The sequence below is a fragment of the Pipra filicauda genome, unplaced genomic scaffold (assembly GCF_003945595.2).
Source record: "Pipra filicauda isolate LSUMZ 115617 unplaced genomic scaffold, ASM394559v2 scaffold152_size1767362_pilon, whole genome shotgun sequence".
In the NCBI taxonomy this organism is placed as follows: Eukaryota; Metazoa; Chordata; class Aves; order Passeriformes; family Pipridae; genus Pipra; species Pipra filicauda.
Window position 1 is genome coordinate 860,387 of NW_024104018.1, and position 26,642 is coordinate 887,028.

General features: G+C 47.4%; 3 protein-coding genes across 6 annotated transcripts in view; 2 read left to right on the top strand and 1 right to left on the bottom strand.

Moving 5' to 3' along the window:
- The window catches only part of ACVR2A (activin A receptor type 2A), a 46,146-nt gene extending 37,617 nt beyond the window's left edge, over positions 1-8,529 (top strand). For both annotated transcript variants that reach the window (XM_027721036.2, XM_027721037.2), the window contains 7 exons: positions 2,148-2,291; positions 3,031-3,174; positions 4,385-4,530; positions 6,168-6,282; positions 6,514-6,652; positions 7,221-7,351; positions 7,937-8,529. In XM_027721036.2, the coding sequence (XP_027576837.1) occupies positions 2,148-2,291; positions 3,031-3,174; positions 4,385-4,530; positions 6,168-6,282; positions 6,514-6,652; positions 7,221-7,351; positions 7,937-8,131 (1,014 nt within the window). In that variant the 3' untranslated portion in view covers positions 8,132-8,529. The remainder of the gene's footprint in view (positions 1-2,147; positions 2,292-3,030; positions 3,175-4,384; positions 4,531-6,167; positions 6,283-6,513; positions 6,653-7,220; positions 7,352-7,936) is intronic.
- Positions 8,530-8,608: 79 nt separating this feature from the next.
- ORC4 (origin recognition complex subunit 4) lies at positions 8,609-24,666 on the bottom strand. Of its 2 annotated transcripts, XM_027721038.2 has the most exons (15): positions 24,595-24,666; positions 22,981-23,049; positions 21,689-21,768; positions 20,801-20,893; positions 20,137-20,227; positions 19,195-19,270; positions 18,755-18,840; positions 17,636-17,684; positions 17,237-17,388; positions 15,908-16,081; positions 15,511-15,597; positions 13,712-13,820; positions 13,237-13,332; positions 13,084-13,151; positions 8,609-12,870 (listed from the first exon to the last, which is right to left on the bottom strand). In XM_027721038.2, the coding sequence occupies exons 2-15, from the start codon at positions 23,047-23,049 to the stop codon at positions 12,682-12,684; spliced, it is 1,419 nt and encodes a 472-aa protein (XP_027576839.1). In that variant the 5' UTR covers positions 24,595-24,666; the 3' UTR covers positions 8,609-12,681. The 2 variants fall into 2 exon arrangements, with proteins under 2 accessions (XP_027576839.1, XP_039234934.1); XM_039379000.1 differs by lacking the exons at positions 20,801-20,893; positions 24,595-24,666 and having other exon boundaries at positions 22,981-24,254.
- Positions 24,667-25,375: 709 nt separating this feature from the next.
- The window catches only part of MBD5 (methyl-CpG binding domain protein 5), a 108,814-nt gene continuing 107,547 nt past the window's right edge, over positions 25,376-26,642 (top strand). For both annotated transcript variants that reach the window (XM_027721034.2, XM_027721033.2), the window contains exon 1: positions 25,376-25,506. The gene's annotated coding sequence lies outside the window, so the exon portion shown is untranslated. The remainder of the gene's footprint in view (positions 25,507-26,642) is intronic.

The window sequence follows — 26,642 nt, forward strand, 5'->3', positions numbered from 1 at the left end:
TGGGCCCTGGATTTTGGACAGCTGGGGAAAGCTGTGATCCCAACTTATCCCCAGCAGGGCTTTGCTGACATTCCAGCCTCATCCTTGGCGCCATGGGATTATCCCAGAAAGCCTCCCAGGGATAATGGTGCCTGTGGCACGTGGGACATCCTTGCTTTGGAGCTGGGAATGTTTCTGTGTAAAAATAGTCCCTGGAGCTGTGGAGTTGGATTTTAACCGAGAAGAAAAATCAAGGAAAAAAACAAGGAGAACTTTCCTTTCTGGTTCTGTAAGAGCAGGAATTCTGCTTTCCACTCAGTCCCGGGGTTTGTTTGGATTGGGGGGGGTGGGAAGGGTGTTGCTGCCTCGGAAAGTCCGGAAGTTTTGACTCCGTGGAAACGTCTCCCCAGGAAAGGGAAACCCCGGGAGGGGCTGGGTCAGGGCCTGGGAACAGCCTGTGCAGTGCCAGGGCTTTCTAGGAAACAGGAATTTGGGAGGTGGGAAGGGTTGTGGTCCAGTGGGCCATTAGGGAGCAGCAGATTCCGCTGCCACTTTCACTTTCAGCTCTCGGGAAGGGGTTTTTTCTCCATCAAATCCCAGAGAAGGGTTCTTTTCCTGGTGGTTCCAAAAGAATCCAGGCACTGTGCCCTCCAGAATCCCAGCAGGGTTTGGGGGTGGAGTCATGGAAAGGAAGGGGAATCCAAGGCACTGAAGCAAAAGGAGATTTGAGCTTATTTCCCACAAATTTGGGCAAAGCAGGAGGGTCAAAATTTTAAATAATTAATTACAACTCTTAAATCCCAAGGGTTGCTCAGGGGGCAGGGAACAACGGGATTTTACACCTCAGAGTTGGCTCTGGGCAGTAAATTTGGGAATCTTGCTGCCAGTTGCACTTAGAACAATTCCCAGCATTTGTATTTCCAAACTGAGGGCAATGCTTCCCCTGGAATATTCCAGGAGGGAACGAAAGGCACCAAGGGAGGGAAAACTTCCCTCTGAGACCTCCTTTGCTGTGTTTGTTGTCCACCCAAAGCCAGCAGTTCTGAGGGAACAGCTGTAAACATCCATCACTGACCTCTGGGAAAGGATTCCCTGCTTTTTTTTGGAGTATTTCAACGTGTCTCCAGTCGGAATTTCAGTTCTTTTTTGCAGTTATTAATCTGTGGAATTAGGGTTTGGAAAACTTCAGGCTTGGAGGGCAAAGGAGGAGCCCAGGAGGAAGCAAGAAAATTGAGAATGTCTTTGTTCTGTTCCCGTGGGGATACAGGATAAAATGGGAAATACAGGATGTGCCATTCCCTGACACATTCCCTTTGCCAGGAAGGGAAGTTGTCCCGATCCATGGTAAGATGGATGCAGGGATGTGGGTCCATGGAGAGCCCTGTGGGAGCTCCATCTCACTCCCAGGGTACAAACCCTCTGGGACAGGCCGGGATAATCCCTGAGCTTTCATTCCAGCTCTCTTCCCGAGGGCTCAGATTTCAGGGACACGTTGGGAGCCATGGAAGTGGCTGGGGAGGAGCTGATCCCCAAACCTGGATGTGAAGGGTTCAACAGGTCACACAAAGTCCCAGAAACACAAAAAAAACCCAAGTGCACGAAAATCCTTGAAAGCATCCAAGGTGCTCATTCCAATTCCAGCTCTTTCCAAAGCAACAAGTAAAGCTTGATTATCTTTAGTCCTTAATTTCTGCTCTGCTTTCCCTCCTGGTTAAAAAATTCCTTAATTTCTGCTCTGCTTTCCCTCCTGGTCAGACAATTCCTTAATTTCTGCTGTGCTTTCCCTCCTGGTTAAAAAATTCCTTAATTTCTGCTGTGCTTTCCCTCCTGGTAAAAAATTCCTTAATTTCTGCTGTGCTTTTCCTCCTGGTCAGACAATTCCTTAATTTTTGCTCTGCTTTCCCTCCTGGTCAGACAATTCCTTAGTTTCTGCTGTGCTGTCCCTCCTGGTTATCCAGGTGTGTTCCATGCCCCCTTGCCCATCCATGAGCATGTTTTCCCATCCCACTCCAGTTCCCTTTGTGTCTGTTTTTTGGGGAATCCCTTGCAGTGGGGGTTTGGCTCCGTGATCCCGGTGTCTCCCGAGATCCCAGCCTTTATTTGAGGTGCTGTCCTGGATATCCCATTCCCAGCAGAGTTCATTAATTCCCGTTTTCCCCCCATTCCAGGATCCTGGGCCTCCCCCACCGTCCCCACTGATGGGTCTGAAGCCTCTGCAGCTCCTGGAGATCAAAGCCAGGGGCAGGTTTGGGTGTGTGTGGAAAGCTCAGCTCCTCAATGAATACGTGGCAGTGAAAATATTCCCCATCCAGGTGAGCAGGAATTCTTGGGATCCTGGATTCTTTCTAATATCATCCCATTAAACCAGCTTTTCTTGCCCCAGTGAGAGATTTTACTTAATTTTCTAAACCCAAACCGAAATGTCTTTGAGGTGTGAAAGATGCAGGAAGGGTTTCACTGAACTAAAATAAATATTTTAATGCTGTTATTGAAATTTAAATTAATGGGAAACAAAAACACAGAATTGAGATACTGAAACATAAACTTTGTGTCTCCACTCATAAAAACACACATGGAGCACCAACAGCTTGAAGCACACAGGAAAACACACCTCCTGGCCAGTCAATAATCAAATTAAATTGTGCTCAGAAGGAAAGGCCTGGAATTCAAACCTGGAATTCCAGTGAAGGGACTGGGCCGGTGAAATGGGCCTCAGTCGAGGGAGACAACACTCAGTTCCCAAAAAGTGCCCTGGGAAAGCCTGGCTTTAAGCTGGGCCCAGAACTGTGAGATCCACTCAAGCTAAAGAATATGAATGTTCCTACATGGTGCTGTTGGGATGGATTAATTAATGGCATTAATAATTAATGGCATTCATAATTAACCCAACCCCACCCACTGCTACCCGAGGTGCAGAAACACGGCCGGTCCTCGTTCTCCGGGAGAAATCCCACGGGTTCTTGGCCACCTGAAATGCTGGGAGGGGGTTTCCTGGTGGAAAGACTCCCCATTTCCCTGGCATTCAGCAGGATTTCTGTGCTCGTGTCCCAGGACAAGCAGTCGTGGCAGAACGAGTACGAGATCTACAGCCTGCCGGGCATGAAGCACGAGAACATCCTGCAGTTCATCGGCGCCGAGAAGAGGGGCAGCAGCATCGACGTGGACCTCTGGCTCATCACGGCCTTCCACGAGAAGGTGGGCACGGAGCCCAGGGCACCTGGGGCTCCTGGGGCTCGGGCAGAGCAGGAGCAGCCCCGGGAACGTTCCACAGACGTGGAATCCGGGCAGTTGAGACACAAAATCTAAAGCAGTTCTCGCTCGCTGGGTGTGAAATGACTTCAGTTTATTTTCAGACAGCTGAGAAAGTTGTCAGGTTTGATTTACCAGAAAACAAACAAACAAAAATTAACTGTGCCTTTTTTCCTTCCTTTTTAGAATATTTTTTAGAATATTTTTTAGGATATTTTGTAGGATGTTTGGGGATGTCCCCCACAAAGCTGTGAGTTAAACAAAGCCCACCTCGCAGAGCTCGTGGGGGTTTATTTTTGTTCTCCTCGGGTTAGTTGATAGTCTCTAAAATCAAAGCCACACCGATGAATTCTGTTGTGCCAAGACTTGATAGTCTATAAAATCTATAAAATCTATAAAATCAAAATCGATTTTATTGTGAGAACCACAGTGAGAAACACAAATGGGATGGATTAAGCCAAGAGGGGCAGCAGCACTGACGTGGACCTCTGGCTCATCACGGCCTTCCACGAGAAGGTGGGCACGGAGCCCAGGGCACCAGGGCACCTGCAGAGCAGGAGCAGCCCCGGGAACGTTCCACAAATGTGGAATCTGGGCAGCTAAAACACAAAATCTAAAACAGTTCTCGCTCGCTGGTCGCTTTGGTTGGGTGTGAAATGACTTCAGTTTATTTTCAGACAGCTGAGAAAGCTGTCAGGTTTGATTTACCAGAAAACAAACAAACAAACAAAAATTAATTCCGCCTTTTTTCCTTGCTCTTTAGGATACTTTTTAGGGTATTTGTGGATATGCCCCACAAACCTGTGAGTTAAACAAACCCCACCTTGCAGAGCTCGTGGGGGTTTGTTTTTGTTCTCCTCGGGTTAGTCGATGATCTCTAAAATCAAAGCCACCCAGATGAATTCTGTGGTGATAAACAGTGAGGAACACAAACAGGATTATCTAAAAATACATCCAGTGTTTTCTGTTGAACCATTTTGACTCCACATTTCTTCAGAGTGTGTTTCCCTGTGACAGTGTTGCTGTCCATAAGGAAGGCCAGGCTGTCAGCCAGAGGCCCTACAGCTGTTCCCCCCCGGCTCCCCAAGATCCCGGGGTGTTCCCAGAGCGAAGGAGCCCTGACCCGGCCCCGTGGCCGCTCTCCCTGTTCCCGCAGGGCTCCCTGACGGATTTCCTGAAGGCCAACGTGGTGTCGTGGACGGAGCTGTGCCACATCGCGCAGACCATGGCGCGGGGCCTGGCCTACCTGCACGAGGACATCCCGGGGCTCAAGGACGGCCACAAACCCGCCATCTCCCACAGGTACTCCTGCATCCCCAGGGATGGGCTCTGCATCCCCAGGGACGGGCTCTGGATCCCCAGGGACGGGCTCTGCATCCCCAGGGACGGGCTCTGCATCCCCAGGGACGGGCTCTGCATCCCCAGGGACGGGCTCTGTGGCTCCTGGGAGGGACCAGCCCGGTGCCCCTTGCCAAGGGGTTGTTCCCTGCTGGCCCAGCAGGCACAGGCCAGGCCCTAATTAATTCCTAACATGGAATTCCAGCTGCCTTGGCACTGCCCTGGCACCTGCTGTCCATGCATCCATGGATCCAGGTATCCACAGAGCCATCACCCAGCCGGGTTTATTCCAAAAGCAGGCACAACATTAGCCCCAGTTGCTGTCTCATTTGTTCCCATAAGGATGAAGATGGGCAAGGGTGATCCAAGGGTTTATTATTATTTTATTTGTATTCATTTTTATTTATAATAAAATCATATCGAATTATATATAATATAGACATATTTATATATAATAATTATATATTTATATATATATATTTTTATATGTTATATAATATATATACTATATATTATATATTCACACATTATATATTACATAATATATTATATATTTTATATACTATATATATTTTATATGTATATATTTATATATATTTATATATAAATACATATTTTTAAATATATAGATAGATTTTTATATATGCATATTTTATATATAATATTTATAGGCATATTTTATATATATATTTTATATACACAGTTATATATTGATATATAATATATATACCTTATTATATATAGTATAAATTTTATATTTCTATTAATATTCTATTATTTTATATATTTGTTCTATATTGTACTTATATATATTTATATATAAATATATAAATTAATATTACGTTAATATAATATATATTATATATTGTATATGTCATATTGTAAGTAATATTTGTGTTCTCATTTAAATTATCTATTTCTTAATCATTCTTTGGTTTATATTATTACATAAAATATTTTATGTATTTGTTATATAAATTTATATATAAACTGATATAAATTATATATAATGTATAGTAATGTATTGATATTATATATCAATATATAATTGATATATATTATATATAATGTATAGTACTGATATATAGTATATATAGTATATATAGTATATATAATATAATAATATATATTATATTATATATAATGTAATATATATTATATTACAAATATTTGTATTCATTGTTTAAATTACCTATTTCATTATAATTTTCTTACCTTTCATACAATGTTCTTTGTTTTATTGTATTAATATCATATCACTTCTTTATATATTATATTTGTTATATATTTCTATCTATATATAAATTATATATAAATCAATGTTATATAATTTGTAATATATATTATAAATTTATATTATTATAGTATAAATATATATTATAAATTTATATTATATATTATAAATGTATATTGTATGTGTATATTATTATATTATAAATAATAGCATTTATATTGATTGTTGTTTAAATTATCTCCCTCTTTATCATTTTCTTACCTCCCACACCATAATGCCGGGTTATGATGTTCCTTTTTCCTTGGAATTCCATCAGTATTCCCTGTTCTAGATCCCTAATTTCGGGGTCTTCCCTTTCCCTTGGCAGGGACATCAAAAGCAAGAACGTGCTGCTGAAGAACAACCTCACTGCCTGCATTGCTGATTTCGGGCTGGCTCTGAAGTTCGAGGCTGGGAAATCTGCAGGAGACACCCACGGGCAGGTAAATCCCCATTTATTCCCAGGAATCTCCAGCATCCAGAAAATTCCCCCTCAGGCTCATTGCGTGGCCTCTCTCCCTTATTTCATCCCGCTGGAGAAGGATTCGGATAAGAATCTTACGATGTTTTATTCGTTAACGTGGAGAAACTTAAGGGATGAAAGTTCCAAGCTTTAGTCCTCAGCAAGGCCTAGGCCCGGGAATGTTTCATCCCGGCCATTCCCGCCCCTCCAGGTGGGCACCCGGCGGTACATGGCCCCGGAGGTCCTGGAAGGCGCCATCAACTTCCAGAGGGACGCGTTCCTGAGGATCGACATGTACGCCATGGGACTGGTGCTCTGGGAACTGGCCTCGCGCTGCACGGCCTCCGACGGTACGGCACGGGCTGGGGTGGGGGATCCTGCCCTGGGATCCTTCCCTGGGATTCGGGAGGGCTGCAGGGAGGCCGGGTGTGTGTCAGCAAACGGGATCGGGTGGTGGGCAGAACTCATGGGGGGTCACTGGCCTTCAGCGTCTCCAGGGTTTGGCATCCCAGGAAAAGCGTTCTGACACGTGGAATCCTCCTGCCTTCCCTGGTAAGGAAGAGAGACAATTCCTGTGGAACTCCTGGAGTTAATACACCTGGTTTGTTCCGAGTTCAGCCCCAGGTTCAGTTTGAAGCACGAATTACAAGTGTTTTGAAAGAGAAATCTTGTGTGGGCGCCAGGACAAGTCAGGATTAGCCAAGGGTAAGGGAAAAGGCTCTAAATGTTTTTGGAAAAGTTGCATTTTGAGTCAGTCTTTCAAGCAGTAAATTCCACTGAGTGAATGTGACTGTTTTCCCTGGGCTGGGATGTTGTGTGTCCCAGCAACCTCTCCAGGAGAGTGTCCCTGCTCCAGGTGGCTTTGAGGTCCCTTCCGAGCCATTCCAGGATGCTGATGAACCCCTTTTCCCTGTGCAGGCCCCGTGGATGAGTACATGCTGCCCTTTGAGGAGGAGATTGGCCAGCACCCCTCCCTGGAGGACATGCAGGAGGTGGTGGTCCATAAAAAGAAGAGGCCTGTCCTGAGGGAGTGTTGGCAGAAACATTCTGTAAGTGTTACCAACCAACCGCCCCGAATCCTGCCCGAATCCTGCCCAGCCCGTGGGGTGTCCTGGGGAGAATTTAATAATTCTAGTAGGAATTAAATGGGCTGCAGATTAGTGTGTTCTTCATCTGAGAATACTCTTTGAGTGTTAGAAAATGATTCTGTCAGGTTTTGGGGGAAAGAAGAGATTCCTGAGTCACTTTTCACTGAAGTGACACTTGGTGGCTGAAGAATTTCACCTCTAGAATGCTGTGATGATACTGCAGCACTGCAGGGGAAGGGTTTGCTCACTGCTGTGACAGTGTTTAAATATCAGAAAGAATAATATAATACATAATAATATAACACATCGTAATATAATAATAATAATAACATAATAATGATAATAAATAATAATATAGCGAAGCAGACCCGAGGCCCCATCAAACCTGAGTCCAACACCGTGTCCTGTCCCATCAAACCCAAATCCAGCACCATGTCCTGTTGGACACCAGGGTTCACATTTGGCAGGTGGACCTTAAATGCCTTGTTCTTAGCTGGGTGCCCCCTCCCTGACTCGGCGTGTGCCGGTTTCTCCCCGGCTCCGCAGGGAATGGCGATGCTGTGCGAGACCATCGAGGAGTGCTGGGATCACGACGCCGAGGCGCGGCTCTCCGCCGGCTGCGTGGAGGAGAGGATCATCCAGATGCAAAAACTGACTAACATTATAACCACAGAGGACATCGTGACTGTGGTCACAATGGTGACGAACGTGGACTTTCCTCCCAAAGAATCCAGTCTATGATAGTTGCACTGGTCATGGAAGTGACCGCGGGACTCTTGGGCGGAGCTGCTCCGGCGCGCGGGCTGCCGGCGTCGCTGCCGTGCCGGCGGGAAGAGCGGATGGTAAGTCTCTCTGGAACATCACCAAGAGGTGTTTCTCCTTTGTTTGCCCCTTCCTCCTCCCCGGCGTGGATCCATGAGACTTCCTGCATTCCCTGCTCACACCTGAAGGACGTGACCGGACCCCTCACGTGCCGACGAGGGACTCACATGAAGAATATGGACCTGTCGGGGCTTAACGAGCGTTTTAAACACTGACACCCGATTTCTTAATCCCTGGCAGAAGAGACTAATTCCTTAAACGAACTGCTGTTATTTTTTTTAAATTCAAGAAAAAGAAAAAAAAAAAAAAAAAAAAAAAAAAACAAAAAACCATTTCATTTCAGATTTAAAAAAAAACAAACAAAAACGACAGAAGAAGAAAAGCAAACCGACAAAAAAAGGGTAACTTTGTTTTTATTGCATTCGTCGTCGTTTCTATCAAAATGACTCGTTGTGACGCGACTACGACACAGCTTGTGAATGTTCCGTGTGCTGCTGTTCCGTGTACAGAAACGAGAGGAATCAATGGGATAGAGCAAAGAGGCTTCCAAGTATTACTTAACCTCCCTCAAAACCAGGTATACCTCAGTTCCACCTCCTAAATTATCGTCGACAACACTAATTGGGATAATGAACCGCTCCGTGTTTTGTAAATGATGTTATTCCCCATCCCTGTGTTATTTAAGAAGGGGAAGGTGCCCCCAGGAATGGCCATTCCCAGAGCCGTGTTTTTTAGCCTTTTCTTGTACTCGCTTGTTGTGTATAAAAAAAAAAAAAAAAAGTGCTGTTTATTGAGAGAAAAATTTTCCTTCCTCTTTTAGTTGAAAGCTTTTCCCTCTGTTTCCCAGAGTATCTCATCCATTTATTTAACTGATACTATTTAGGTTTGCTGTGTCTGAGGAATATTTGAAAACTTAAGCATGACTTTTTTTTTTTTTTTTAATTTTCTGTGAGCTGTGACACTGGAAAGCTCTGAATTCTTGTTCCTTTTTTTTTTTTTTTTTAAAAAAAAAGTCTTTTTTTTCCTATTTATGTTCGTGCCGAGGTCGCCGCGTGTTCCCTGTCCCAGCAAACAGTGGGGGCTGTGTCCCTGTTCCAGGATCACCTCAGGAAGCTCAGTTCCCCCCCAGTTCCTCACTCTCTGCTTGGAATATTTGCAATTCCCTCCACTCGAAGCTTGTGCCATCCCACAGGAGTGCAGCTCACGCTCCCTGTGATCCACAGGTTTATCCTGGAGTCACACAAAGAGTTCTGGCTCCAGATTCCAGATGCGAAATTTCAGGGATAATTAGTTGTGCTCACGGTGCGCAACGACCATTCCGAGGTAACAAATATCCACAGCACAGACTCGCCAAAAAGGAGGAAAAACGTGGAAGTGGCTTTCCCAGCTCCAACACCGGAGTTCAGGATGTCACACCTCGTGCTGGAATTAGGGTGACTGGGAGCTGGGTGCCGCAGTGCTGCTCCCAGTGCTGGCTCCCCACGTTTATCGGAGCCTTCACCCAAAATTCCAAGTCCAATAAATGTTGGAATTGGAGCGCAGACCCGGCAGCGGCCCCTGGCGTGCTGAGTGTGTGTCCGTGTTCTCCCTGTCTGTCCAGTCCGTGTCTTTGGAAAACAGCTTTAACAGTGCAGCTGGGAGCTCACGGCAGGGTGGCTGGAGCGTGGATCTGTGCAGCCCTGAGAGGGGACTTCTTCCCTGGGAACAGTGGGATGTGATGGATACAGGGAGGGAGGGAAGGGCTGATGTTCCACCCAGGGCTGTGTGGCTGTTGGTCACGGCTGTGCCTGAGGGACCTGCTCCAAGGGGACTTCGGGAAGGGGGAGAATTCCACTTTGTGACACTTCCCTTTTTAATCCAGTTTTAATTTAACTTCCCACACACACAGGACAGGAACGGAGTTCTGAACAAATCCCAACCCACTTGTACTCCCTGAGACCTCTGGGCTCCCAAGGAGCAAAACTGGAGCAAACGGAGTTTAATTCCGTGCTCCCTGAGATCTGATGCAAACCCTGAGCACGTGTAAAACGTCCATCGTTTGTGTTTCCCTCAAACTCGGGTTCTCACAGCACTTGTACCTCTGCCTTTTCACTCTGCCTTTGGCTATCCCAGCTCAGTTCTTGTCCTGCTCCCGTTTCCTGGGATTTAACAGCGTGATGTAGCGTCCCTGAGAACAGGCTGCTCCTTGGAAATGCTTTTGAACCGGTCAGACTGGTCTCCCCTGGGCTGTCCTGTCCAGCTGCTCTCACAGGGGTTTGGACATGAATTCTGCTTTCGCTTCTGGAGCATTGACTGAGTTGAGCTGCCAGGGCAGGATCCAGGGAGCCTGGTGCTAGGGAATACCGTGGCATTGGCCCTGCCTGTCCCCTGGCTCCAAGTGCAGGGATGGCCCTGGAGTGGCCCCTGAGCCCCAGGTGTTGTTTCTGTGTGAGAGGCTGAGAAGTTCCTGTCCCCGTCCTGCACGACTCTGCTCACGCTCCCCCTCAGCCCAGGCCCACGGGGGGTGCTCAACCAGCGCTGCCATATTCCTGGGCTATTCCCAAACCCCACCAGAAACATGGAAATACCCAAGGCAGGCGGGTGCAGTGCTCCAAGGCCAGCTCTGGGTGTGACAAGCCAGGTCCTGCTCACCTCAGCACTGACACCACCGGTAGGGCCCCCCCTCTGCTCCTCCTCCAGGTTTTTGAACCTCTTGTAAGACATTTCTGGTACAAAACACAGGAAGCTGCAATACACATCCATGGGCAACAGGACTCCAGTAGCATCCTTGATGGAACATCTGTTACCTCAGATACTCAACCAGCAGGAACTGCTTTTGTTCTCCCTCCTCCTTTCATTTTGTTTCAGTCCATCTCCTCTTCGTTCCCTCTCGAGTTTGGGGAGCGATTTCTTTACCTTTCCTCTCTGTATTTGTCAGTGTTTTGGGCACAGGTTGTTGTACTACTGTCAAAAGGTACTTGCTGGGTTTCTGCAAGTGCTAAAAAAACCAACCAACCCTTCCCCCCCAACCCTCAATAAAGTGATTGTTAAATATTGTACAAATACAAATGTATACTCTGCCCTATTCCCCCAACGGGAAAATAAAAAAATGTGACTACTCTGACTTGCAAATGCCTCCTTTTAAACTGGTTTTCAACAGGTGGGGCTGTTCTCGAGCCAAACTGGGAGTTTTGTGGCAAAAAAAAGAGAAAGGGGCAGTGTTACAGGTCAAATATGGTGAGAAGCAAAGGGAGAATCTGCCTCAACTCCAGCACTTCTGAGGGAAAACTCACCTCTTCTGTGTCAGGACACGCCAGCATTCCCTATATTTTATCCCTTGTTTTTTATCCCTATTTGCAGTGCACTGAGGAGGGTGAGACGCTGTTCCCAGGGCAGTGCCAGCTGCTGCCAAGGGCAGGGAGAAGCCGTGTGTTGGGAATTGCACACACTGCCACTGATATTCCCACTGCTGCGGCCCGAGGTCAGGGCTTGGCTGCCTCTTCCTTCTCCAGGGATGGGCAAAGCAACCACTTCCCTGAGAGCTGCCTGTCCCCCAGCTCCCCAGGAAGCAGTGGATAACCCCTCCCATTTTCCAAGGCCAGCTGGAACTACATGAGCTCCACTCAAACAGGGAGATTGGGGTTGGCTGAATCCACACTTTCCTTCCTGGAGAAGAGCTGCTGCGGGAAAATCTCATACAAAGTGCGCAGCAGTGGCATCACTTACAGGACCTGGATCATGAAGATCTCGGTCCCTTCCAGCCCTAACCATTCCAGGATTCTTCCCCTGCTCTGCCCCTCGGGATGTGCAGGTGTGCAGACAGCACCTCTGTGAAGCAAAGAGGAAAATCAAAAACCCTTGGACTGCAAAGGACTTCTCACCCCAGAGCTGACAGCAAAGTCCAGGGCAGCGTTCCCAGCCGGCTCCATCGGCATTCCCACACCGTCCTGGTGCCGGGATACACTGCTCACATCACGCTTCGGCTGGAAACGGCAGAAGGTGGCACAAACCACCATTTGCAGCTGAAGCTTGTTGGGATTAAAAGGTTTAATTAGGTAAATTTTGCTGTGATTACACATTTAATTGAGTAAATTTTCCAGGTCAAGTCAGATTTGAGGAGGAGAAGTACAGGTGGGCTGGTGTGGCTGTGCTGCAGGACTGCCGGGGCCACACCGGAACGGGGAGGGCAGCGTGTCCTGAGCCAGGATCCGGAGGGAGAAACTCCAAGGAGTTGGATTTCTCCAAGTGCAGACTGTGTGCAATGAGGAGAAGTTGGCACCGAGCTGAGCTAAACCACCCGAGCCTTGGAGTCAGTCACAGTTCCGGCCGCTGGGAGACAACATCAGCGTGGTTCTCCTTCAAATCCATCCCAGATGGATCAGCGCGGGAGGCTTCTTCCAAGAATTCATTAATCCAAACGCACTCCTGTGGGTAACGTTCCCTCTCCTGGCACTGGCACTTCCCTGCTGGAGCTCTGCTGTGCCAGGAGCTCAGAGCCAGCTGAGGGAGGAGGCTGCCCACTGCTTCACGTCCGTGGGGCAGTTGGGATACACCTGCAGGGCATCCATGATCTGGGTGTTGTCCAGCAGCAGCCTCATCAGGAGATATTCCCGCTGCGCTCGCGCCGACGGCCTTTCCAGGGGCTTCACCAACTCCAGCTGCAGCAAGTGTTCAAAGGCCTAAAGCACAGAGGAAGGGAAGGTGAAGTCATTCCTGCCAGGAGCCAGACATTCCCAAACCCCCTGCCGGGAGCAGGGCGTCCTTCCAGCCCCAAAACACCCCAATTCCCTTCCGGGGTTGCATCTGACCCCTCAGATCTGTGCTCTAGAAAATAAAACCAGTTTCTAAATGCTTTACAATTAAAAAAAAAAAATATATCATTTCAGGCTCACCTTCATGACAACTGGCTTCTCGAAGTTGTACATGGAGTGTGCTTTCCTCTGGATGAACTTCTGGAATTCTGTGTCAGTAACAGATTTTAAAAGAAGGATTAGTGAGGGGACAGGGAGTGATTTGGTGTCTGTGAAGCTCAGGATTCCTCTCACCATTGTAAACCATCTGGAAGTTAAAGGGTTCTCCATCATACACATCATTCAGGTGTTTCATGGCTATGATGAGGCAGATTTCCAGCACGGACAAACCTGCAGGCAAAGACGAGAGCCCTCAGGGTTCCCCTTAAGCACATCAGAAGCACAAGCAGTTCACTCACTGGATCTGTTCCTCTATTTTTTTATGCTCCAGGCCTCACCCATTTGTGTTATTTACCTTCATTATGGAAAAAAAAAAAAATCCAGAATTGGAGAGAACATTTGTTTTCCATGTGTCTGAAGCAAGAATGTTAAGAAATGGGTCGTTTTCACAAAAAAGTTTAAGTATATAATTTGGCAGTTCTATCCCTAGATGTATGAGCTCAAGTGAGCTCAGGTTATCCCTGTCTCTTGCCTCAGGGGGATCTCAGGGAGGGACCTGACACTTCCCTGTCTCCTGAGAGGCGTTTTTTGGGAAGAGGCTGAGCTTTACCGTGCACGATGTTGGCCTTGGAGTCGGTGCTGTGCTGCCTGCTGGCCTCCTGCAGGTCTGCTGCCGTGAGCAGGGGGTGGTGCACAGTCACTGCACTGACAGCCAGCATCTGCAAACAAGCAGGACACTGCTCATCCCATTCCTGAGGAACAGACAATTCCTGCCCGGAGACGGGATGCACGGCAACGCGTTTCTCCCACGGTCACCTACTAGAAACATTAAGGAACAGAATTCCCACGTACACGTATTGAAAACCTCACTAATAGCTGGAGTTACAACAACCCCCCTTTGCCAGGAAGGTTTTCCAAGCTTAAAACTTCAAAGCTTCCCCACTGGAGGAGATAAACCCTGAGGAACCTGCTTGGATCCATTCCCATGGATCAGCACTTCAGCAGCTGCTGCGAGAAGGACTGACAACTGTTTTACTCCTGCTTTTGTACACAGGGACACCTCCCACCAGCCCAGGTTGCTCCAACCTGGCCTTGGACACTTGCAGGGATCCAGGGGCAGCCACAGCTCCTCTGGGCAACCTGGGCCAGGGCCTCCCCACCCTTAATTTCTTCCCCAAATCCCACCTCAAACCACTCTCTTTCAGTTTAAAGCCATTCCCTGTGTCCTGTCCCTCCATCCCTTGTCCCCAGTCCCTCTCCAGCTCTCCTGGAGCCCCTTTAGGCCCTGGAAGGGGCTCTGAGGTCTGCCCAGAGCCTTCTCTTCTCCAGAGTTTGTCCAGGAACTCCTCATTCATCCCTGCTCCTATCTGTATCCTATGCTTTTATTGGAAAACCCCTTTCCAAAGGGAAAGTTCAGAACGAGATGCAGAAAACAACTGGGAAGTTGACTCTCAGCCTCCACTGAGGCCACGGGGACAGACTGGGGTGCCCCTGGACTAGGAACAATCTGGAATTGTGGTGATGGGGGAAGTTCCCTGCCAGCATTCCCTCCTACTTACTGAACGTGGAAGTCTTCCCAGGGCCATTTTTCCCCCACACAGTGAGGAGCCCTTCCTTCTCTCCCCCCTAAGATAACTGGGAACATTCCAAACTACCAATAAAACTTCCAGAAGCTTCCTCAGGCCCTTGATGTTGGATAACATGGTCATTTGGGAGATCAGAGTTAACTTCCAGCTCAGCGTTTCTATGGATTAGTTGCCTCCAGCACCTCAAGATTTGGGATGAATATCCCATTTTTTGGACTATTGTCAGAGTAGTGGATGAATTAGGGATGGCAGGTGGGCTCCCTGGATTGCTCCAGACAGGAAACCAGCTCTGGGAAACAACGTGGTGCCTCATCATGAAGAGATTTTATCTGATCCTGGAGGTGATAAAAGGAAGCAAAAGCATTTCCTCCATGTGAAGAGCAAGGTTGCAGGTTTAGCAGGAAGAAAAAGAAGGTTTAGTACAGGAACAGATTTAGTGAAAGAGGAGGAATATTGGGATGCAACAGCTGACTTAATGGCAGAAAAAGTAGGTTTCAACAAGAGCAGCTTTTAGGATTCACCAGAAACCAAAAAGAGTATCAGAAAGGAAAAAGCAGTTTGAAGTATTTCACCTACATTTTTGCTTTATAAATGGAAAGCCTTGGAAAGAGTCAAACACCCAAAGGCCTGAATTAAACAGGACACCCTTACAAGGCACCTGGAACACAGGAGCTGGAATTACCCACGGCCACTGGCACAGAATGGACTGATGAAGCTGCAAGAAACCAAAACCCTGCTGGAAAAACCACCAGAGCTGTTTATTGACTGTTGTAAATAAAGGTGTTTTATATATAAATATATATCTATATCTCCAAACACATACCAAGAGGAAATAGAGCGAGCGCAGGTCCTTGGTGTGGTGGAAAAGGTTCTGCAGCACATCCTGCACAATTTTATCCTCTGAGAGGTGCTAAAAAATAAAAATAAAGTGACATTTAAATCATCTCAAATTTATACTCACCTGGAAAAATAAGAGTTAACTAATTCTTTGAAAGAGCTCAGCTTATGGGTGACAATACAATTCTTCAGGTCTAACCTCAACTTTCTGTGACCATTTTACCTCCAAACTTCAATAAGCAATGATTCTCCATCATAATTTAATTAATTCCATAAACTCAAACAGTGAAAGGAAGTACCAATCTTAGGTAAAAGCTTTACACTTACAAACTGGTCCTACTGTAGAATTTTTACTGAAGCCAAGTACAAAAAGCTTTAAATACCTGAATATTGTCATTCCATTTCTGTGCAAAAGGCTCATCAGGAAATTCAGCAGGAAGGGAAAGCTGCTCCTTAAATATCTTAATGTACTGTTTAAAATCAAAGGAATTCATCAAATATATCTGTCTGTGAGAGAACCTTGATTTTACTCTCTTCTCCAGGAGCTCCAGGATATCCTCGATTTAAAAAAAAAGGAAGAACACTAATTAAAAAAGGATATTAATTTAGTGCCTTCTTTGCTACGGTACAGACAAATTACCCGAGTAAAAGGTGCTGAAAAAAAAGAAAGAATTATTAAATTCTCAGGCTTCACATGTTCCAACAAGAGCTTTGCTGCCTGTTTGAATTGCTGTGCCTGGAAATGCCTGCCAGCCCTCTCCCCAGCCCACGTGATGCCCCACATCACACAGGATCAGCAGTTGCTAGGAAACCCTGCAACGTTTCCCCACAGATTATGGAAATGGTTCAGCTCCTTAAGCCTGGAATCCTGACATTTCATCCAAAACTCCAGGCAAGTTGTCTGTGTGGTCACACCACGGGCCTGTTGTCGGACTGAGAGAATACAGCTTAAAAAAAAAAAAAAACCAAAAAAAACCACTTAAGAGCAAAAAAAAAACCCCTCAGAAACAACTATCACCGTGACTGTGGGGCAGCTCTGAAGAATTCCTTAATTACACTCAAAAAGTATCACCTAAACCCAGACAAACCCCAGATTCAGCATTGATCAAATATCTTAATTATTTTTCTTCCTCACCAGCAACCCAGTTCATTCAGAAAACAGTTTAATCTTTATCAAGTGCTGCAAATTGATTAGATACATAATCACATAATATATCACAGGAAATTTAACGTGGATCCTAAAGCCATTTTGAACGTGCCAATGTTACAGGAAAAGTGCCCTATTGAAGTGCTGAAATCGTTGGCCTGAGGACAAGGAATCTTTTTTAAGCACTGTAGGGCTTAAAAAGGGCAAGAACAAGTCTGTTCTTGCTGACCAAGAAAGTGAAATGCCCAGGAGCTCCTCCAAAGAGTAAAATATAATATAATATAAAACAGTGTAATAGGAGACAAGTCTCCTTAGAAATGGAAACCTGCTCCTCTTGCAGTAAAACTGAAGGCTCTGCAGGGTTTTTTTTTTCTGGTCATCTGATGTTTGCTCTCAGCACAAATTATTATTATTGTCATATCCTTCCCGATTCCGAAGCGAGAAAAACTCTTAATTTAGAAAAGTCTCTTAGGGAATAATAAAACACCATTCCAGGAGAGGAGAAAGCATTCCAGGTAAGGCCAAAGGCACTTTAAAAAAGGAAGGAGGAGGTGCAGTTTCTTACCTGCCTGCAGGTGAGCCCGATGATGGTGACTGGAGTCTGTGCTGACTGGGAGATGTCAAAGAGGTTGTAGAGCAGGGTCTGGTTCTTGTGATGGACAAACAGGTCGAACTCATCCAGGACAAACAGCACTGGGCAGCTGCTGGTTCGGTCTCCTGCAGAGCAGCTGCAAAGTCAGCAGGTAACTCCACCACCAGAGCTCCCCCTCTACAGCTTTCACTAATTACAGCTTGAGTGATTGACATATTTACATCTTTAACTCTTAACTAAGCCCTCCTTTCACGGGGCAGAAAGAAGAACACACTGAAGAGCTGGGCAGGTTTTGACTTTGTTCTGCCCAGCAGCATTTCTGGCCACAGGGGAGGGCACAACAATTCCCACCAAAGGTTTATTTTTCCTTACCTTTCCTCAAAGCTTCCAGGAGGAACGCGAGGGTTTCAGCAAAACTGCCCTGCACGGAGAAGAAAAAGAGATTTTTGATGGGATTCTCTGAATTGTTTGAAGTTCAGGCAGGGACTGAAGGCCATCCCCTTCCAAAACCTTCTGTCACTTCAGGTTGTATAATCACAACCTCTTCAGAGCAAGAAAAATAAGGGCTAATTCTACATCCATCCACCTTGGTTTTTTTTTCCAGCCTGAAATCCCCAAAGTGCCTCAGACAGGCAAAAATTACTGATCAGAAGAATGTCTGCAATAGGCTAAATTTACAAGTAGCTTCATCTTCCCTTAAATAGCTGTTGCATCCTCATTTTCCAGCTACACACGTGGAAAAAGTGCCACCTATTGTGTTCCACTGAGAGTGAGCAGGATGCAGGTTTTGTTTTAATTTGCAGCTTTATTAAAAGAGATGAAAGGACGAAACACTCATGACAGAAAACAACAAATAACTGTGACCATCCTGCTCCAGTTACACACAAATTTACACACATGCACTGCATTTCTCACCTCACACACCAGTTGGGAGATGGGAAATAAGGATAACCCAACAGCACAAGCCCTGTCAAGGGTGGCAGAAAAGCCAATTTACTCCCTGAATGCGAGTTCCAGAAGAAAAGGGAATGTTTCTGTGGAGAGAAGAACATTCCTGCAAATCCAGAACACTCCCTGAGTCAGGGGCAGCAAGCTCTGGTAGCTCTGATCAGTGTGGCCCAAGTTATTTCACACTCAAATAAATGAGATTTAATCTTAATGACTGAATTCAGCACCTATGTAAATGAGTTTGTCTTTGGGAAAAGGTCAACAGAAGCAAATATTTTAATGGAAATTCCATGCAAAATGAGAGCTTGAGGAAGCCTGGGCAGATTTCCCTATGAAATAGAAAAGGCTGCATATATATTTACACACTAAAAATACCAATGCACCTACGCCACCCCTCTGAATAAAGTCTCTTTGGAGTGCTTCAGTTTGGTCCATTTAGGGGCTTGTTGAGAGAGCCTGTCCTTTCTTCCTCCTCCTCCAAGCATTCCACAAAGCCAGTTTTCCAGACAAGGGTTTTGGAGGGAATTGAGTGAAGATACTCACAAAGACTTTATCCCCAACCACGTTTTCCAGCTGCAGCTGCCTGGTGATCTCCTTCAGGGCCACTTTATCACTCGTCTGCAGGAGCCCTGAAATAAAAAGTGATGTTCATGAAGAACTGGCAGTTCTCCTTCACTCCCACTAGAAACTCACCCAGAAGCTTCTCTCTCCCTCCTTTTCCAGCCTTCCAAAGCTTTGCCTTTTTAAAAAAAATTTGGGCTAGGCGGGAACTTTCCATATTGAACAAGTTGCTTAATTTGGTCACTCAAAGCACAAAAGTTGTCTCTGCACAGAGAAACACAAAGAGAGGCATTTTGGAGCTCACAGACAAACCCAGAACTGAGGCCACACTCAATTGCTGAAACCAAACTGTATAAATATTCAGGATATACAGGATTAGAACTGGATATAACATAACATTGGATCCATGCTGAGTTACTTGCCATTCAGGTGAACTTCCAGGAGGTTCCCTCTAACTTGTTTCATTTCCCTGAGGTCTTTTAAGACGTGATTTAATAACTGGGAAGAAAAAAAAAAATACAGAAGTTCATTATGAGAAGATTAATTGTCACTGGTTTATCAACTCCTTCCCCACCACCACTCCATGGTATTTTGGGGGTTATCCTTCCTCTGGAGCACCTTGGGCAACAGGAAAAGGTGCCAACACTGGTTTGGAAATGCAAAACAAGCGACCAACAAAGTGACAGGGTGACTGGTGTCAGCCTGGATATGTTTAACATTTATCAACTTATTTCTATTCAACTTCTTTAAAAGCCTGAAGGCCACTTGGGAAGACTTCCAGTGGAATTTTTCTAATTGTTCCATCTTGAATACCTCCTGCAGTAACAGCCAATCTATTTAGCACATTATATATTGATGCAAACATAAAAGACTTGAGTGATAATATTGAAGGATCCCTTCACATGCTTCAAATAAAAGGGAGTTCCTCTAAAATACAACTTAGAAACCACAACCACCACCAGGATACCTCCTGGCCATTTAGGAAACAACATTCCTTGACACGTTTTAAACAGGATTAAGACACCTGATCATTTTTTATAGAGACTTTTACAGCTTTTGGATGCCTTTCCAGTCATTTTTACAGTGGGGGGCCCAACAGAAAGAGCAGGTTAATTACAGAGTGATCAAAAGGTGGTTTTAATTGCAAAGACAACTGTAAGGAGCCCATTTCTCCACGTTGTTGCTCCACAGAATTAGCTCACGAGAAGTCCTGGAATGTTTTGCATTTATATGTGAACCACTCCTTTAAAAAGAAGCAGAGATGAAAATGCAGCTCCAGAAGCTCCCAGGACTTCAGTGGGGTCGTGCAGCTCGTGTTTAATTGGATTTGCTTAATTTGATGGACTTGTAATGGGTGCTCCTACCGTGGTCTTCCCTGATCCTCTGGGCCCAACGATGAGGGCAGAATTACTCTCTCCATGCAAGGTGGTTCTTTTCAGCAGCTCCAGCAAATGCCTGGGATGGAAACAGCAACAGGATGAAAACCTCCAAGCAGAAAACATTCACTGAAACTCGGGAAAATTCAGAGAGTAAGAGAAAACCTGCTACCTTTTCAGCTTCCTCTCAGGCCATGCAAAATGTAATGCAATAAAGCACAGAGGGCTGAGTGATCAGAGCTCTTAAAATAGTTAAAAATATTAAAACACGAAGGAAGTTGAGGGTGTCACTAATTCATAAAGTTCTGCAGTTTTCCCCACCACGAAAGGACAGACTTCAATAGTTATTTCTTTCTTTAAGAAAAGGATTGCTTCCTGTGGTACCACACACCAAAAAGGAAGGCTGGCTAACACATTAGAGGAAAACCAGTAAAAATGAATAATCTGGTGGAATATATTCATTTTTGACAGTCTTCACAAAACTGATCTAGTGCCTAAATTTAGGCATTGCAATCCTGTGAATGGTAACAGCAATAGTGAGCTTCATTTTTCCATTGCTACCCAAGAGAAGGGACAAAGGACAACTTTAAATTACCTTTAGGCAGATTCATCACCTCACACCATATTTAAAGGACTCCTAAAAACTACTGACCATGGAACAGCTGTAGGATGGGGGTTTGCTCCCTGTTTGAGAGCAAACTGCAGCCAAGAGCCCTGATCCATCTTGGGAAAGGAAAAGCAAGAGCTGGGAAGGATATAAACATAAATAAATACCTGCATGCAGGTAACACTACACTTTTTATTCAATGTTTAACTTTCTCTCTTGTAGAAGAAATCAGTGCTCACATCAGGTGACTCCACTTGCACAAAGTTACTCTTGGGAAAAAACTGATGGTTTAAAACAAGTTCTTTGGATACACAGTTGCTATTTTTCAGACTTTGACCCACATCTGGAAGATGTTTGGGATTGGGACACTGTTACTGTCACAGTAAGTCACTTCTTCCTAACTCTGCCCTTCACATCTGGGTGACCCCGAGAAGCAGGTTTGTTTTAAATAGGGGTTTCTACTTCAAAACCCATGAGGTTTAAATTTAAATTCTATAATCCATCCAAAGTTTAAATGTAGTTTCTACACAGCTTGCCAACAGACAGGAGGAAACGTGAAGTGAAAATAAAGATTCACAGCAAGAGAATTTAACTTTTTGCTTGGCCAGGCCAGTAAACAAAGGCTCAGAACGTGCATTAAAAGTATTTTTCAGGTTCAAATAAATAAATAAATAAATAAAGTTGTTCCAGGAATTACAGGTGTGAAACAAGGACAAGAAATCCAAAACTCAGAGCCTGACAAAACCAGCAAGGAATAGTTGTACAAAACCTCTTAAAATCTGAGGCAAAGAATTTTTGGAAGCACTGTGCTGCAGGTCATTTAAGCCAGTATAATTCTGAAAAACAGATGCAGCAGAAGCTTCTGCCTTCACCTGATTTTTTTTTCTCCTGTAGTTCAATTAGAAATGACTCTATTTGAGGCTGCTGACTCACCTGTACTGGAATTCAATCCCAAACAGTTTTCCAGTAGCACTGGGACGGTGACAGAACCTTTCACGTAGAATCTTTTGCACCTACAAAGAGAAGAATTTATCTCCTTTTACCCAAGAAGAATTTTTGGTGCTTCCAACACCACAGTGTTCCAACAGTGTAAATATAGCAACGGAATAATTGTGAAATGTGCACGTTTGTGGGGTTGCAAATATTCTGTGACATGTAAATATTTGCTGTCTTCAATGACACGGGGGCCTTGAAGGTAAAAATAAAGTTGCAGCAGGCAGAATATTGTATAAATATTATATAAAAGAGAAAACTCAGGCAAATTGTATCTTTGTGTCACCAGAATTACATCAGCTCCTTTGTTAGTTACAATTGTATCTTCGATTCCCAAAGAGCCAACCTTCAGCACCACAGCAGATTCCACCCTGCCACTTCAGCAGCAGCAATCCCAATTTTTAAGAATTTAAAGGACTCTACTACTCACTTAAGCAATCCAAAAATACCTCTGTGCTCCATTCTTTTACAACATTTGGTATCCAATTTAAGTGCTCAGTGCCAATGAATTTCAAATTGCAAACTGTTAGTGATGGCCCTCTAAAATGGGAGGGACCCACACTGGAGCAGCCTGATTTTAGTTACTTTTATTTTTCCCTACTGAAGTCTCACTGATTTAATTTCCAGCTCTGTTCTGTTTAAATCAATAATTTGAACAGCATTGCCCCTTCACAAGTGAAAAAGCTTTCCTGCTATAAATAGATTTGACAGGTAAATGAAGGGAAGAGATGGAAATGTAACAAATCACTGACCCAGAGGTAATTCCCTACAAGATGCAGGACAGGTTTAAGCAGCCACTTTCAGAAAACAGAAGAATAAAAGGTTAAACAAACAAACAAACAAACTGAACACTCATTTGGCAGCCGCTAAAAAAAGTCACCTGGGTCCTCATTTGCCCTACAAACTAGAAAATAAAGAATCTAATTAGATAAAAAATAGATTTATGCAAATCTGTTGCCACGAACAGCTGCAGAAGCACAAGGACACCCCTTAACATTTTTTATTAAGGATCCAAGAAGTAGATTGTTACTGTAACACTTGAAGGAAACAGTCAGGTGAGAGAAGCTGAAAGAAATACAAAACCCATTTACAGCCCCAGAAATTACATCCAGTATCTGCACAAGTCTTTTTAACTGGTCCAATAAAAAAAAACCCCATGGAATTATGTGGGTAGCAGAGGATGGAAAATTCCCTAACTCAAAACCAAAGTCAGGAATGAAGCTGTTCCTGACCTGTGAAATGCACTCAGCACTTGCTCCACAGGTGTCCTTCAGCTTACGTTTACTCATTGCAGATTTCATCTTGAAAGAAGGCAGAAAACATAAAGGTTATGCTAAATATTACTCGCCAAATAACATTCACCAGAAACTGTACTTAGATGTTGGCTGTTTTTAAAGACTTAGAGCTGTAAAGAATATTTTTTTTCTTAACAAATAACGATGCAGTTTGCCTGGCTAGACCCAAAACACTGAAAGCATTTTTGAATTCATTTGTGCTTAACTTTAATTAATGTTTAGGGTGTTTTGGATAACAATAACCCCAGCATCTCTCTGGATAAGCTGGCTCTGAAGGGGACTTGGAGGGCTCCTGAGGGGACTGGGGGGCTCTGAATGACTCCAGAGGGGCGTTTGGGGAGATCCTGAAGGGATCAGGGGGCCTTGGAGGGGTCATGAGTGGACTGGGAAGTTTGGAGTGGGCTCTGAGGGGGATTTGGGGGGGCACTGAGGGAATCAGCGGTGCCAGGGAATGCTCTCAGGGGGATTTTGGGGGCGCTGAGGGAATTAGGGATGCCAGAGGGTGCTATGAAGGGGATTTGGGGGGGTCCTCGGGGGATTATGGAGGGGGCTGAGGGGAATGGGGGGCTTGAGTGGGACCTGAGGGTGGTTTCTGACCAGAGAGGGGAGGGACTGGGAGGGCTCTGAGAGGCTTCATTGGACTGGGGGGTCCTGAGGGGTTTGGGGGGCCATGGGAATGCTGTGAGAGTGGGGGGGGCTCTGAATGGGGGGTTCTTGGAGAGTTTGTGAGGACCCTGAGAGGGCTCATGAAGGGCTGGGAGGGGGGGCAGTAGGAATGGAGGGTGCAGCTCTAAGGGAGGGGATTTTGGGGGGCTGGGAGGGTCTGTGAGGACCCTGATGAGGGAACGTGGGGGGCCCAAGGGGCTTGGAGGTCCATGAGGAGCTTTGGGGGGCTGGGGAGTGGGAGAGGCTCTGAGAGGAGGATTTGAGGGGGTGGACTGAGAGGACCCATTAGGGAATGGGGGTCCCTAAAGGGCTTACAGGGATCCATGGGGGGCTTGGGCGGGGTAGGAGCTCTGAGGGGGGGATTTTGGAGGGCCAGGAGGGTCTGTGAGGACCCTGATGAGGGGCTGGGTGGGGGCAGAGGGGGAGGTTCTGAGAGGGGGGGATTTTAGGGGGCTGGGAGGGTCTGTGAGGACCATGAGGGAACGGGAGGGGGTTCCCTGAGGGGCTCGGGAGGGCGATCCGGGGGGTGCTGCCCGCCTTAACCTGTCCCGGCCTCACCATTCCCCCCTTTTCCCCTCGCGGCGTTTTCCCGCCTCTCCTCCCGCCCCTGAGGGCAGGAACCACCGCACACCCTCCCCTCAGCCCCCGCCTCGGCCCCCACATCCCAGCGACCCCCGGACACCCGAACCCCCCTCAGCACCCGAGCCCCCTCCCCGCCAGCCCTTGGGCCCTCAAAACCTTTAGAGCTCCCTTCCCTCAGAGCCGGCGCCCTCAGCGCTGCCGGAGCCCGCGGGGATGGAGCGGGGGGTGGACGATGGGCGGGGGGCGCATCCCCGGCATTCCCGCCCGGGCTGAGGGGGGCTGTGTGGGGCTGTGCTCACCTACCCTGTGCTCATCCGCACAGCCTTCCCCGATCCTCCCCGCTGTCCCCTCACGCCGCTTTCCCGCCTCTCCTCCCTCCCTCCCCTGAGGGCGGTTTCCCCTCGCGCTCCCATCGCCCCGCGCGCGCCGCCCCCTCACGTCACCCCCCCGCCCCTCCCTCCCCGCTCTCCCGTCACTTCCTCCCCCGTCCATTCCTCCCCTTCCCCCTCCCAAATCCTTTTTCCCTCCTCCCCCATCATCCACTTCCTTCCTCCCTGTCCCGGATCCGATTCCGGGAGCGGCGCGCGCGGCGCTGTGGGAAGTTTCTCCCCCCACCACCACCACCCCCCGTTCTCTCTCCCCCCCCCTCCCTCCCATTCCCTCCCCGCGGCCTCCCGAGCTCCCCCGGGGCGCATGCGCGGTGGCGGCCGCCGCTGCTGCCTGCCCTCCTCTTCCTCCTCCTTCTGCTCCTTCTCCTCCTCCTCCTCCTCCTTCCCGACAGCGGCGGCGGCGATGAGGAGGAGCGCGGGGGGGGGCGGCGGCGGGACGGCCGGTGGTTCGCGCCGCTGAAGAAGGGACACGCACACACACACACACGCGCGCACACACACACACACACACACACACACACACACACGCACACGAAGAAGCAGCGCCGCGCCGAGGCGGGGGCGGGGGGCCCCGAGTCGCTGCCCCCCCCCCGCGGCCCCGCCGGGGAGTTTCTTCCACATCCCCCCCCTCCCCGCTCCTCACACACACGCACACGCACACACACACATACACACATACACACACACACACGAACGCACCGAGACACCCCCCCCACCCCCGTCCCTCGGGGGCGGCCCCGCGGAGCGCCGCTCCCTCCTCCTCCTCCCCCTTTATTACCCTTTGTGTGCGTCTCCGCCTTCCTCCCCGCGCCCGGGGGGCCCTGAGGTGAGTGCGGGGGGAGCGGCGGCGCGGGGGGGGGGGTTTGTTTACCCGCTGCTCACCCCCCTGTTTACCCGCTGTTTGCCCCGGGGGGGGCCCGGCCTGTCACCCTCGGCCCCTTCTCGGCGCCCCCCGGCCCAGCTTTGTTGTCGGGGGATGCTCCGGGGATGCCCCTCTGGGTGCGGGAGGGGAGGAGGGGGGGGGGCGACGGTGGCAAAGTTCGGGGCGGTGCTGAGTGTCCCCAAAGTGGGGTTTTCCCGGGATAACACCGAGCCCCCCCCTGGGCTGCTCCCCCTTTCCCCCCCCGCCCCCCTCCGCCCCGGGCCTCAGGCCGTTGTTTGACTTATTGTTTGAGTTATTAAGGTACAAAGACCACTTGTACAAAGACCCTCTCCCGCAGCTGAACTTCCAGGGATAGGCAGCCCAGGGGCTGGGCTCGGTGTTTGCGGGGTCGGGGGGTGGTTGGTGGCAGCCCCTGGTTTGTCTCTGGTGCCCGGCTATATTTGGGCAATGATTTGTTCAAATATATATGTCGGGATCTTGTTTTGCCGTGGCTTTGCTGGCTGGGAAGGCCAAATGTCTCCATCAGGTACTACCGGTGGTCTGACCTGACCATGTTTTCTGCTGGTTGCGTGTCAAAATGTCTGAAATAGGTTAAAAATGCGGTGGGTTTAAATGTCAAACTCAGTTCTGGGCTCGAGGAAATGTTGGGAGAGGCCTTTGCAAGGATCCAGGAGTAAGAGTTGGGACATTAAGGCCAAGTTGGAATCGGAGTCCTCTCCACAAGTAGGATGTTTATATTAAAATTGCTGTTGTCTGCTTATTCCTGGGGCTTAATTACGTCCTCTGTAATTTCAGAAGGGCGGTTTGAGTGCTTTGGTTTGTTTTTGGTCAATTAAGTGCTGGATGCTGGGCCATGGAGTAGGCCATGGGTGTGTATTCCAGAGGGGCATCCCGGTTCGATGGTGGTCAGCAGGGAGTGTGTGTCATCCCTGGAGGATGCCCACAAGAAAGAGCTCTCCTGACGTGCTGGTGTGTCTCCCATTTCTAATCCGTACGTTCCTGTCTTGTGTGAAGCAGCAGTTTTGTGATCAGGGTGAGGAGAGTTTGCGAAATCCTCGATTTGGTGGGGTGGGAAGGAT

Excerpts from the sequence above, each read along its gene's own strand:
- ORC4 (XM_027721038.2), bottom strand. The coding sequence starts at position 23,049 with ATGAAATCTGCAATGAGTAAACGTAAGCTGAAGGACACCTGTGGAGCA. Across the intron at positions 20,894-21,688 it reads GGGATTGAATTCCAGTACAG|CTCTTGCTTTTCCTTTCCCA; the intron begins GTGAGTCAGCAG and ends TATCCTTCCCAG. Across the intron at positions 16,082-17,236 it reads TCGGGCTCACCTGCAGGCAG|GATATCCTGGAGCTCCTGGA; the intron begins GTAAGAAACTGC and ends TTTTAAATCGAG.